This window comes from Lissotriton vulgaris, chromosome 2_1 (genome assembly GCF_964263255.1).
Source record: "Lissotriton vulgaris chromosome 2_1, aLisVul1.2, whole genome shotgun sequence".
In the NCBI taxonomy this organism is placed as follows: domain Eukaryota; kingdom Metazoa; phylum Chordata; class Amphibia; order Caudata; family Salamandridae; genus Lissotriton; species Lissotriton vulgaris.
The window spans coordinates 1,821,516,971-1,821,531,355 of record NC_141687.1 but is presented as its reverse complement, the minus strand read 5'-3'; the positions used below and the strand labels follow the sequence as shown (position 1 = coordinate 1,821,531,355).

Here is a 14,385-nt window from a genome sequence, read left to right as displayed (position 1 = left end):
AAGGAAACCCTATGTCCCATCAGCAAGCCAGTGACGATCAGGGTGCGATCCAAACTTATTTGAAGGGTTGAAGTGGAGGGAGGAGAGTTCATTGTCCCATAACACACAGATGACATAAAGCGGTCTTTTAGACTTTAGCAAGGCTGTGACCCACACTTTCAAGTCTTCCCTTCACCCAGATAGTTCCGCACTTGCAGATGGCCTTTTGGGATATTTTCTGGAAAATTTAGTTCAGGAACACTACAGAAGACACCATATACAGACAGCATGTTGGTTCCTCAGATTTTTTCCTTTCCACAGGTGGTGTAGCAATTCAAGAAAAAGTGAAGGTATACTAGCGATCTTAAGTGAGCTAAATTAAGTCAACAGAAAAAATGACCCAGCCATGCATTTTAAAAACAGGGGCACCAAAGGATGCTGACTGGTGCCAAAAAACGTTTCTCACAATTCTATTCTTCCAAAGCAGAAAAATGAATTCTGTTGCAAACACCACAAAGTGGGACCATTCACCGTTTATGCATATTAATCAAGATCTGACAATGTAAGTCGCCTCTTTGCCCATCCAGGAATCTCTTGATAACTGTAGTTTGAAAGAAACTTCAGTCTATTACTTCTCCCAAGTATGCCACAAATCGCTGCCAGGCGTACCCCGAGTGAGACGTACGATAACCAACATTGAGTGGATAAGCAAGGTATTTTAGCACTGTTGCATTGTGTGCCCAGTTGAGTTGAATGAATGAATGAAATGATGCTTGTATAGCGCATGGCTACCCTGAGTCCTCCCAGCACTGCGGACGGAACAAGCTGGCCAGGAGCAAGTGCTACAAAGGGATATAAAAAAGATGAGTTTTCGAAATGCCAACAGGTTGGACTCCTTCCGCAGATGGAGGGGGAGGGGGTTCCAGGAGTTAGCAGCATTGAAAGAGAAGGAGCATCCGCCCAATCTGGCTCTCCATACTCTGTGCTTAACGGCAGAGAAGGTGAGGCTGGAGCAGAGGTCCTAGAGCGGTGATAGGGTGTGACAAGGGATTGGGAAATGGCCGGGCCGCACTTCCAGAAGGACTTGTGTGCCAGACACATGGCTTTTAACAAGATCCTGGCCCTGATGGGGAGCCAGTGAAGGATCCTTAATGCTGGTTTACTGGATTGTCTGCGGGGAATCTGAAGAAGCAGATGAGCAGCACAATTTTGGATGATCTGGAGATTATAAATGGTGGACAGAGGGGCTCCGAGATAGAGCATTTCCATAATCCAGGCAAGAGAGGATAAGGGCCTGTACCAGGATTCTTCTCGCCTGAAATGGGAGAAGGGGGAGGCTCTTACGTAGAATCCTGAGCAGGCCAAAACAGGAGGCTGAGAGCTTAGTGGCGAGTTGCATGTCATCTGCATAGGAGACTATCTTTATGCCAAATGGATGGACGATCTCCGCCAGGGTTCTCATATAGATGTTAAAAAGAGTGGGGCTTAAGGAGGAGCCCTGCGGAACCCCACAACTGAGCGGTATCTGATTGGAGACAACAACATCTCCTTCAAACACTTGGAAGAAGCGTCACTAAGGAAGGACTGGAACCATGCTAGTGCAGTGCCGGATACTCCTAGGATCTTAAGACGGAGGATCAAGGTGTTGTGATTGATTGTGTCGAAAGCGGCACTGAGGTCGAGGAGGATGATTGCGGCAGTACCTACTTGGTCCAGTATTTTTCTGGCCTCCTCAGTTACCGCGAGGAGGGTAGTCTCGGTCCCCAACTGAGGGAGGAAGCAGATTTGGGAGAGGTGGAGGACATTAGAGTCTAAGTACCCAACAAAAAACAGAGTTTATGTGCTTTTCTAGTACTTTGCTCGGCCATGGTAGTAGGGAAATGGGGCGATAGTTTGCTAGATTAGCCTGGTCAAGAAGCTTTGTTTTTTTTTTAGAAGGGCTTTGACCAGCGCACATTTCCAAGCGGGGACGACAGTGCCAGTAAGGATAGAGGAGTTTTGGAGATCAAATATTGCTGGATGGACGATGTTAGCGACTAATTTAAGGGACTGAGGGGGCGCTGGATCAGAGGGAGAGCCTGAGGTTACTTTAACCATGAGTGAATCCAGTAAGGCAGAGTCCAGCAGAGGGAATCGGCTTGGCGAGATTAGGGGTTCAACAGGAAGATCTGAAGTAAGAGGAGCTGTATGTTCACATTGGGAGGCTGGGAAAGATCTATAGATATTTTGGATTTTATGTTGAAAGAATTCTGCCAGGTTGTTACAACGCGAGTGCCCCTTCTGAGGATTGTTTTAGAGGCATGTTAGAGAGTTTTCCCGATTTGAAAAGTTACTTAGGGCAGTTGGCGGCAGCGTTGATTTTCTCCTCCTAGAAGGAGGCCTGGGCAGCATTAATTTCGAATTTATAACGTCTGACTTTCTGTAGTCAAGCTTTCTGGATTCAGAATAATTCTGTCTCCACTTTTGCTCTAGCCTTCTGCATTCTTGTTTTGATTCTCTGAGCTTAGGAGAGAACCACCGGGGCGATTGTCTATTTCTTGAGGATTTTTTTTTAGAGCACTAAATCGAAGGAGCTGCTAACTTGTCATTTGCAAGTGTGGGATTAGGATCAGTAACTGGTCTAGAGGCTTCAAGAACTGACCTCCAGTGGTCAGTGGGGAGTTTGGGCCAAATCCGCTCCAGAACCATGATTGGGATGGGGGAGAGAGGAAGAGGCTGAACTGCCCAAGTGAGGGGTACCAGGTAGTGATCGGACCACGGGAGCGGCTGTGGGGTGTCTACGTAAGTTCAGGTAAGTTACTGAAGACCAAGTCGTGGAGGAGGCCTTTGACATGCGTAGGGGAAGGGACTTTCTGCGTGAGCGTAGATAGGTTTGTGACTAGTTCCTTGGCCGCGTTGTCGTTAGGGTCGTCTAGATGAAGGTTGATGTCCCTAAGCACAGTAAAATTGGAAGGGGCGTAGGCCAGGTTCACAAGCGAAGTAGGCAGGGCTGTGAGAAATTCTCCTGGTGCCGCGGGCGGTAGATTAATAGGCCAGAGAATGTACTCAGAGAGAATCCGATAAAGGGTCAGTGGTGGTACAACAGTTATATATGTCTTTGTACACCACAGCTATGCCTCCCCCTCTCATGTGATCGGCTCTCACTATTGAGTAACCAGGGGGATGGGGGGGGGGGGGGGGGGGAGCGGGGGGGAGCTGGCTTTGAATGATGACTGGGTCAGCTTCAGCGTAAAGCCATGTCTGGGTTAGGAAAAGGGCGTCGAGTTTTAGTTCATCCAAGAGTAGAGCGAGTTCTGAAGTAGGACTTGTGGTTTTATTAAATGGTTGGAGGGAAAAGTTGCAGTGAAGGCAGCTGAATTGGGCACTGATGGAATTGAATGAGTGCTTGCAATTTGGGTTCACCTAATTTCTAAGTGAATGCAGTTCTTGGTGGCTATAGACTATGGTGTCGCGGGAAAAACGTGAGGGGTTGTGGCGCCTGGACTCGGCCGCAGACAGGCTTGCCTTTGGTGGGCCCGCTGCACGGAGGAACAGGCATTGGTGAAGTGGGAGGAGAGCTCCACCGCCTCCGGTCTCCTGTCCGATAGCGGGGTGGGGCTAGAAAGGTGCTGAGCATTCCCTCCAATCAAGTGGGTTAAACCCACGGTGGATAGGGGAGCAGAGCGGGATGTGCACAAAGGTACGAAAGTGAATCTAAAATGCGGCAGCACAGAGAGCATACAGTTGTTAAAAATGAGCAAGTAGCATTCGGCACACTAGGTTCTTTGACAGATAGTGCACGTCTGCAGCGCCGAGAGTCAAAATGCAGCAAACACAGAAATATAACAGTTTTAAAATTGGTGAGGAAGCAGCTTACATACAGCGCGTAAGCACACTAGGCTTTACTGGTAGCTTGTGCGCGTCCGCTGCGCCGAGGAACAGGCATAGGTGAAGTAGGAGGAGAGCTCTGCCCCCTCCGTTCTCCGGGCCGGAAGCAGGGTGGAGCGAGAAAAGTGCAGAGTACTCCATCCACTCAAGCGGGTAAAATCCATGGTGGACCGGGGAGCAGAGCGTGATGTGCACAGAGGTAGGAAAGTGAATCTAAAATGCAGCAGCAGAGAGCATACCGTTTAAAAAAATGAGCAGGTAGCATTCGGCGTGCTTGTTAGGTGTTATTGTGATGTGCCACTAATTATACGCCTTCCGTCATTTTGCAGTGTAACACCACCTTATGGAAGGTCTTCAAGCTTCCTGTAACACCTCAATGGTCCTGTCTGGTAGGAGAAGGGGTCCGAAATCTAATTCTTCAGAAGCCATGCTGCCAGGTAGAGTGTGCAGTTTTGGGTGGAGCAACCTTCCCGCCTGATTTGTTAATAAGTGTCGTAGCTTTGGCAGTGTTATCCTCCTGCCCTGTGCTAGCTCGACTAGATCAGAGTACCAGGTATGTGTTGCCCCCTGCCGCAGATTAGGAATTATGTCATTGTTTGTTTGTACTTCGCGGTACCAGCGATAACAGATATTTGGGGAAAAGGCGCATGCAAACGTTACTGTCCGATCAATTAACTGAGCATTCACCTGCGCTTGTTTTTTTGCATTTTGTTTTTATTAATACAAGAGCAGGACACAGAGACACAGGGATAGATGCATGACATTGCAGTAATACATAGATATTGAAATAAAACCAAATTGACATAGATGGGGTTACAGCCGGTTAGGCCATCTCGGGGCCATCATCTGTGTTAGCTGGTCTCAATCTGGTGGACTGTTGGAAAATACAGAATAAAAGTAAGATAAGGGAGGGGGGAGCTCCTCTAACTCCTCTCTTCACCCAGGTCCAGTCATGTTATGCTGGGTGCAGCTTCCTCATCTCTCACCTCTAGTCCGTAATGTTTTAGTCAAGGGGTCCAAATTTTACAGAACTTTTGGGGGCAGCCTCTAACCCAGCACGTCACCATCTCTGCCACCATTTAGAGGTCCATGTGTGCCTTCAATTCGGTAAGTGTGGGTGGATCCGGGGCTCCCCAGCGACGGGTTACGTCCCTTCTGGCCACTATCAGACCTGGATTGCACAATAGGAGCTTGCTACGTGGCAAGTCTAGCTCAGTGGGAATGCCCAGCACGACAAACTTGGGCTACCACACTAGTTGTGCTCCTATCACTGTTTAATTCCCCTAGTATCTGATTCCAGTATATTTGGATGTTGCAACAGTCAGAGCGTATGAAAGCATATACTTTGTATCACCTGCGCTTGTTGGTTTGGGAAGCTGGCTGCGAAGTTTTGTCATTGGAGATCTACTGTTGGTGTTCCCAACTTCTCGAATATCCTGTCCGCCGCCTCTTGCTTTAGTTCACACTCATATGAGATGTTTGTCAGCCTCTGGTCTGCACTCCTGGTAAGTGTATTGTAACTGTGATTCAGGTCCCCTGAATGACTATGTCTATAACACCTGAACTAGGGTGGACAGTTTTGTGGAGTCCTGTGCCCACCCTGTTTGTTGAGGAAGAACATGGTTGCTGCGAGTGTCTGCACCAGCATGGGTTTTCACATGATCAGTTTCTGAACGGATTTCAGTGACAGAAAAACTGTCTTTAGTTCCAGCACAATTATGTGCTTCGCCATTTCAAGAGAGCTCCCTATGCCACCTGATCCTTAGCCCATTCATGTGAGCTCCTCAGCCTGAGTGTGAGGCATCCATTGTGATCGTGACTGAGTTGGTTTTGAAAGAGTCTGCCCATTGTGCTGTATGAAGTGCTCCACCATTATAGTTTCTTGTGCATTTTTTCTGTTACAACCATTAGATTTTCTCACCTCTCGGTGGCCAGTAGCCACTGTCGCTAATGTCACTCCTGTAGTGGTCTCATGTATAATCATGCGTTGCGGTTAAGGGGAATACAAGAGGCCACGATGCCAAACAGTTTCAACACTATACTCTGACAGTTTGCCCCTTCTGGTAAAGGTGAATCTTGTCTGTTAGTGCATTGATTATCTTCTGATCAAGAAATGCTTTTGCTTGAATTTAGTCATGCTCCCAGAAATGTCTTTCCTTTCAGTGGGGTTGGTGCTAACTTTTTAAAAATGTATGGCAAACCCTAGGTGATATAGGGTCTGAATTATGATTCTTCTGCCCTCCTAGAATCTCGAGTGATCCTTCTTTGTCTAACCGGTCGCCCAGATAGGGGTACACTTTTATTCCACTTCTCTATAGATGTTTTGCTACTGCTGCTAGGCATTTTGTAAATATCCTTGGTGCAGATTTTATGTTGAAAGCTACAGCCTTGAACTGGTAGAGCACTTTATCTGCTACAAGTCTCAGGAGTCTTTTGTGTTTGCCGTACGTGGGACTGTGTAGGTATTTGTCCTTACAATCTAAGGTTACCATATGTTTTCTTTTCCATAGGTGTGGTATGACCTCTTTAAGAGTTGTCACTTTGATTTTTTGGTTCTTGATGTACCTACCTAAGGTCCTGACATCTAAGGTAGGTCTTAAGAGTTTTGGATAGTTTTGGTACCAGAATTAGAAAGAACACTCCACCCTCCCACCTTTGATGAAATCCTCTCTATTGCTTGTTTTCACAATAGGTCCTTGACCACCTGCTGAGGAGGCGTTGTTCTTTGGAGTTGGCTGGTCTTGGTTTGATGTTTGGATGTTAAGAAGTTCTCAGAACATTTCCCAGACTGGTGTTAGACGTGGGAAGATCCCTATGCGGAGTTTGTTATTAGAGGGACCGGCCCCTCTTGGGGCTGATGCTCTGCCTCTATCTCCACCGAAACGACTTCCTTTGCTTGCTGGTGCATGGGCATTAAGGTGAGGTGCCATGCAGTGGGAATTGGGAAGTGGAGGTAGGGTGTCTGGCTGTTGTCTTGGTTCCCACTCTGCTGGTTAGTCTTCTCCTTGGTGCAGAGGTTCTCCTGAAAGTTCTTCTGAAAGTTTTTCTGAACTGTAGCGATCCCATTGACATTGTAGTTGTATTGTTTATTTTCATGCTCTGCAGGGCTTCATCTACTGAAGTTTCAAAAGGTGTCTCCCCCAGTGACGGGCCTATTGACGGCTGCCTGCACCTTAGGCTTAAACCCAGACACCTTCAACCATGCATGCCTTCGCAGGGCAATATCGGTTTCTAACTGCCTGCTGCATCATAGCGAACTTCAAGCAAGCATTGGTGATATTCCTGCCCTCCCTGATGACACCTCTTGTACTGATCTGATAGACGTTACATCGATCTTCGATCTCTCCGCACTGCTGGCGACCATGTTTATTGGTGAGTTGGCTATGAACCACTGCGCTGCTGACACGTACTCCATCTTTCTTCTAGACTACATGGCAGCTGATGTTTCCCCTTCCTCAAGCTTACGAAACTATTGACACTTGTCACAGTATACGGTCTGCAGAGTCATATATTACATCCTAAATATACAATCTCATGTGTTACAATTACCCATGATGTCAGGTTGCCAGCGAGGCGTACATCACTATTCCAAGACACTACTGAATACGCACTAGAGGCAGTGAGTATATTAAAAGATTTTTTTTTTAAATAAATAAGTGGCAGGTTTAAAAAACATTGATAACTATGGACACATTACGAGGTCTACACTTGCATCATTTTTTGATTTAATAGGTCCTATTATGCTAATAAAAATGATTTTGTGGAGCCAGGCTTTTTTCTATACATTTCACTTAAGACACTTTGCACCAACTTATCCAAATATATTTAGGGACATGTTGGTTAACTGTAATAGCACTGAGGCGGCACACCACCCTTCTTCAGAAAAAGCACGGTAAGGCGATTGAGTGAGAGCTAAAGGCAGTTTCCTCCACTAAGTTCCTTTCACAGCTAGTGTAATCAATAGTGGGTAAATACCCTTTTGTGGTTTTCCTCCCGATTTACTAGGTGAAGGCTAGACTCACATTTGGAGGACCTTTATGTTACTGTAAGTTTCTGATTGAGGTTGAATCCAGGATATACCCTTATAATAATCTTTATACAACCTAAAGACTTTTTGACCTAGACGTTCAAAAACTTGGTCCATACACTGGTACAAATGGCCACATGACTAGATAGCAACAGAAAGAACTACCTATTTAAGTTCTCTGGAGGCAACAAACAGTTCTTTGGATATGTGAGAGCACCTACGTAAGTGTAACCCAAACTACACTGCACTGACTACACCAGGATCCAGTCCTAGATTATGCCAGCTCTAGCATATATACTTTGCAGATAAAAGAACTGAAAATTTGGCATAAATAGCAAAACACAGCACAACGTCCTCACTTGGAGGCTGCAAACCCATACAAAGCTCAGTGTAGTATTACATATTCCTTGTATACATCGACAATTAAGTCCAAATCTACTATGCAACGGGACCAAATCCCGGTACATAGTAGATTTGGAAACCAAGGTGCCCGGAGGGTTAAACAGTGGGGAGGAGCTGGCGGCACATCTTGGCATATAAAGCTGGAATAGATGGCTACTGTAAACTTGGTTGAATAGAGGCTGTCAATCTTTGCATAGGGGTTTTGCTGGGTCAGGTATATTTCTAACATTGTTTAAAAATGGATGAAATTCATACATACTTGTGCTAGTTTGTATAAATGATGGAGTGTTTTTTGATTAAATATATGGGGTATTGTGATGAATTGTATAGAGTGGACATATGTGCCGCTTTTGGATCTTGTATGTTAACTTGGTCTTAAATGAATTTAAATATCACAGGTAATTCAGAACTTAGAGGGGAGACGCAACCCAGGGGGTTGCCATTGCCGATACAAGGCAAGATTGAGTAAGACACCACTTAATTGTCGATGTATACAAGAAATATGTCGGCCACGTCAGAATAACACTGATAAAGGATAGTGTATCTGTGTAACATTGTGCAATATGAAGAAAGTATTATACTTCAAATGTGGTGTCTGCGATACGGCAGGACGGATTACCCCTGGTTTGTTTTGATGGAATGCTTGGCTTAAAAATGGTGCTGCGCAGCGAGTCAATGTTTAGACACCGAGAAAGGGAGCTTTCCCGAAACGCGTCTGTCTTGTCAATAAACCTCGCAATAGTGAAACCGGGAGTGCTGCTTTTTCTTTGCCAAGGATTTGGGGAGAATAGTGAGTATATATATATATATATATATATATATATATATATACACATACATATATACACACATATATATACACATACATATATATACATATATATATACACACACAACAAACCTGCATAAAGCCCACCAACACAGCGCTCTCTCCGAAAATTCATCTTACCTGGTATGCAAAGGCTTGCGGTGAGTTATCAATGATTATTGTTTTTGAAAGATCTCTTCCCAGAATATTTAAATCTTTGATGTAGTTTCCTTGTACACAAACACAATGCTCACGGAATAATCTGTGCCTGGCATGAAAAAAAAAGGTTACGTTTATCAATTAGGCAAATGAAGATGACAAATCACATTTGCAACAGAAAGAAAACAGAATCACAATAACCTGTGGCACAGTGTGCAAATAATAATGCACCATATTTGACCTGAGGCTCAAGTAGGCATCAAGTGCAGAAAAACCTCAAGTTGAAGGGTGACTGTGGATTACTAGTGCACTGCAGTGCCAAGGTGGACTCAATTATTCAGTGAGCACCAGCCCACAGCAGAACCACAGACTTGGTTGGCACCAGGAGCGGTGTAGCATCAGGGTTCACTCTTGGCTTAATGGGCAATCGGCATTACAAAACAAGGCTTCAACCTTGAACTGATCAACAGTAGTGCAGAACCAAGACTGTATGGTGATGGTCAAAAGAATAAATGAAAGATCAGGAATAAACAGTCTCATTAGGAAAAGGGTGGTGCACTCTAGGGAAAATGTTGCTTAGTGGGTAGAGGAGGCAGTGCAACATCTACAGCACACTATATTGCTTGGTAGACACCAGTAACATTTCTGCATAAGGCTTACTCATAGGTGTATTGAAAAGCCAGACAAATACAGCTTCAGTGATAAGGAACTGTTATTTATCCTGACAGCACAGACACTATATATGAATTAAAATTCTTAGTAAAATATTACTTATAGGTAATGCTTGAACAATAACATGAATATCCTGATTATATTTTCAATAGAGCAGTTTGTTTACTCATGTCGTGAGCAAGGTGGATGATATACTTCACTAACCAGAACAAAGACAACTGTGTAATGCAATGTGGTGATCACTGGCTTATGAACTTGGCATCAATTTAGCAAACAGCTAGATTACTAAAAGAATTTACCTTAATTTTCAAGGTGTCTTTATTAAGGCTGCTGGTATGGGAGAAAAGGAACTAGGGAACACCAAGCACAGACCTCACTAGCTGTTCAAAATGGTCAAACACCAATCAAACTGGCCGAAACCTCTAAAAAAAAATCCCTTAATCCCTAATTTCATCGGACAAATTCTCCTACTTTCTCTGACAAAATCACTACCCTAGGAAACTAACTCAGATGCGCCACCCACTCCCAACACCTGCCGAATCTGTCCCTTCCCTCCGCGCTGCACCCCCAGGCATCACCCAAAAAACAAGCGCATTGGCCAAACATTAAAGTGTATGACAAACACTGCCTCAAAAATACTATCCTCCCTAAACCCGAACAAACACTTTAATGACCCACTCCCCTCCAGCTGCCGCCGCTCAATCCATTATTCCTAGTTTGACTGCAATATTTAACGCCTCCCTTCTAGAGGGGACAATACCAGATTCTCTGAAAGCCAGCCAAGGCCTTCATCCTAAAACAAATAGTTTACCTGTTGGTGTTGTTTTGCAGTTTGAAGATCTTTCTGGATTCACTATGCTGTGCATTATTCCGCAGTCTAGTGGTTGGGTCCGGAATTGTAGTATTTTTTCTGGTTTTTTTTTCTTTCATAGCCCAGGTGGGCGTCGATATCCCACCATTTGGTGTCCTTCATGTGACGTCGGCACGTTTACTGCGGAAGCTCACACCTTTGGGCGGCATCTTCGGATTCTTTTTTTCTTGTTTTTGTGTCCTGTTTGTTCACCCTCTTCGAATCTTTTCAAGTTCTTTCTTAATTTAAAGGAACTCCAGATTTGTCTCTTCAAAGAGTCGGATTGTATATTGTCTTCGTATTCTCTCCTCCTCCTGCCTTATCTTTCTGGCAGAGGTGGGTTGGTGGGTTCGTTAGTGAATCCAGAAAGATCTTCAAGCTGCAAAACACCACTGACAGGTAAGAAACTATTTGTTTTGCAGCGTGAATCTTTCTGGATTCACTATGCTGTGCATACACTTTGTAGCGGTTTGTTATGTTTGTGGCGGCTGGGTGGTAGATGAGCGTTGGTTGTTGAATATATGTTGAAGCGCTTTGTCCTACTTGCGCTTCCTTGTTAATTTGTATATCCACACAGTAGTGCTTAGTGAACGTGTGCACTGATGCCCATGTTCTCGCCAGGCATATGTCTTGAATGGGTGTGTTAGCCAGGAAGGCTATTGTTGCTCCCTTTTCCTTGTAGAGTGGGCGTGTGCCCCTCCTAGTAGTTCTTGACCTGCCTGCTTGTGGCAGAATTGTATAGTTTGTGCGATCCATCGTGCAATGGTGCCCTTTGTTACTGGTCTTCCCAGGAAACTGCTTGCGAAGGGCACAAAGAACTGCTTTGTTTTCCTGTGTTCTTTAGTTCTTTCCATGTAATGCATTACTGCCTTTCTAGCATCGAGTGTGTGTAGTGCTCTCTTCAAGCTTGTGGATGGTTTCTGAAAGAAGCTTGAAATCTGTATTGTTTGGTTAATGTGAAACCTTGACACCACCTTTGGCATAAAGTGTGGGTCTGTTCTCATTACCATCCTGTCATTGTGTATTTGAATGTAGGGTTCCTGTAGTGTCAGCGCTTGCAGCTCACTTACCCTGCGTAGCGAGGTGATTGCTACTAGAAAGGCGGTCTTCATTGTGAGCATTTGTAGTGAGGCCTTATGGATGGGTTCAAAAGGCACTTTCATAAGCTCTGTTAGAACTAAATTAAGGTTCCATGCTGGTGGCGGCATCCTTTTAGCCCCTTCCAGGAATCTCTTTACTACTTGGGATGTAAAGAAGCTCTTTCCTGTCTCACCGCTTGTGTAGGCTACTATCGCTGCTAGGTGTACTCTCAGCGAGGTAGAGCTTAGGTTTGTTTCTAGCAGGTGTGTTAAATATTTTAGCACAGTTGATTTCTTGGTCATTTTCTTGGGTAGTCCTTTCCTTATGCACCAATGCATGAATCTTTTCCATTTCGCTACATAGCACCTCCGTGTGGTAGGTCTCCTTGCCTCCCGTAGCACCCGCAGTGTGCTCTCTGGGAGCTTAAGGTGTGCAAACTAAGTCTTCAGGAGCTATGCAGCTAGGCAGAGGCTCTATGGCTCTGGGTGAAGTACCTCCTCGTTTCGCATGGAGATCAAGTCTTTTCTTTTTGCAAACTTGTGAGGTGGCCCCTGCGCCATCGCCACTATTTGTGAGAACCAGGACTGCCTGGCTCACTGTGGTGCCACCAGAATCAGGGTCATGTTGCTGGTCCTGCATTTGCTGAGTACCCTGTGTATCAGTGGTATCGGGGGAAAAGCATAGGCAAATGTTTTCGACCAGCTTATCCATAGGGCATTCCCCTGGGATTGTTCCGCTGGTTGCCTGGATGCGAAGTATTGGCATTTTGCATTCTGGTGTGTTGCAAATAGGTCTATTTTTGGTGTCCCCCCCTTCTTGAATTGCTTTTCCTGTGCATTGAGCTCCCACTCGTGGGATGCTGATGTCTGTCTGCTGAGCCTGTCTGCCTCCACGTTGTCCTTTCCTGGTAGGTGTATTGCCAGGAGGTCTATTTCTAGTGGGATGACCCATCTCCATATCTCCTGCGCGAAGTTGGATAGTGCAACTGATTGTGTTCCTCCCTGTTTGTATCAACACTCCGCTTGTACAGTTTTCTCTGGAAGGCTTTTAGGGCAAGGAACACTGTCTTTAGTTCCAGGTAGTGGATGTGCCTGATCGCATCTATTAGAGTCCACAGAAACCTCACCTTGAGCTGGTTCATGTGTACTCCCCATCCCCTCTAAGATGCGTCTGTGGTGATGGTCACTGTTGGGTTTGGTGGTGTTAAAGGCTTCCCCCTTGTTAAGTTCTCCTTGTTCTACCACGCTATCTCCTCTTGCACTGCGTGCGTTACAACCACTAGATCTTCCCAACTCCCTGTAGATTGTGACCATTGATATTGGAGCCATTCCTGGATGGGGACTATGTGTATGCAGGACACCATCCCCATGATCTTGCTCGCTGTCCTCATTGTCAAGAGCTCGCCCCTTCTGGTATTGACGTGTCTCCTTCAGCAGGGCAAGTGTTCTCTTGTCGCTGGGGAACACCTTGCTCTGTACGGCGTTGATCTGTGCGCCTAGGAAGATCTTCACCTGTTCTGGTTCCATTGAGGATTTCCCCCAGTGTATTGAGAATCCCAGTTCTGTCAGCGTCTGTGTGACCCGCTATGCATGTTGTTGGCATTGTTTGTAGGAGCTTGCCTTTATTAGCCAGTCGTCGAGGTAGGGGTATACATGAATCCCTTCCCTCTGTAGGTGCGCTGCTACTGCTGCGAGGCATTTGGGGAAGACCCTTGGTGCAGACTTTAGTTCAAAGGCCAGGGCTGTGAACTGGTAGTGTGCTTTGTCGACGGAAAATCTCAGTAGATGTTTGTGTTGTCTGTTCATGGGAATGTGTAGGTAGGCATCTTTGAGGTCTATGGTGGACAAAGTCTCCGTCCCTTATCTTTGGAATAACCTCTTGTAGGTATGTCATCTTGAACTTTTGAGTCTTTATCTATTCGTAGATCCAGGATGGGTTTTAACGTTTCGTCCACCTTTGGTACGAGTAGTTTGAGTACACTCCCTTGTTTCTTTCTTTAAACAGTACTGTTTATCACCTTCTTGTGGAGGAGTTCTTGTGCTTCCTCTTGGAGTAGCGCAAGTTCTTTTGCTGAGCGCACCTTTCCTTTTGGTTTCCTGTTTGAAGGCTTCTTTTCCAGTTCTATACAGTATCCGAACTGTATGATGTTCAGTATCCATTTGTCTGTTATTTTCTTCCACTCCTGGAAGAAGTGTTTTAGTCTGCCTCCTACTGGTGTTACATGTTCGTTGATCCCCGATTTGAGTGCGTGTAAAACTTTTTTGCTTATTTTGTTGTCCTTCTCCCCTAGAGGTGTTGTGTGGGTGGGCACCTTTGGTGTAGCGGAGTCACTTTGAGGTGGGTTGCTGGCCCCCTCTTGTTTGTCCGTGTCCATTCGCCCTCCCGTGAAAGGACTGGCCCCAGGGCTGGTATTGCCAGGTTTGCTGCTGCTGACCCTGCTGCGCTTGCTTATTGCCCTGGTAGTTCTGCTGGAATGTCTGATGTGACTTTCCCGGCTGGTTTCCCCCTCTTCCGTTTGGTCTCCGTGTCGGGAAACCCCTT

General features: G+C 45.6%; 1 protein-coding gene across 2 annotated transcripts in view; it reads right to left on the bottom strand.

Moving 5' to 3' along the window:
* Window positions 1-14,385, bottom strand: part of CTDSPL2 (CTD small phosphatase like 2) — a 459,434-nt gene that overhangs the window by 133,550 nt on the left and 311,499 nt on the right. For both annotated transcript variants that reach the window (XM_086957909.1, XM_086957910.1), the window contains exon 11: window positions 9,225-9,351. In XM_086957909.1, coding sequence (XP_086814035.1) covers window positions 9,225-9,351 — 127 coding nt within the window. The remainder of the gene's footprint in view (window positions 1-9,224; window positions 9,352-14,385) is intronic.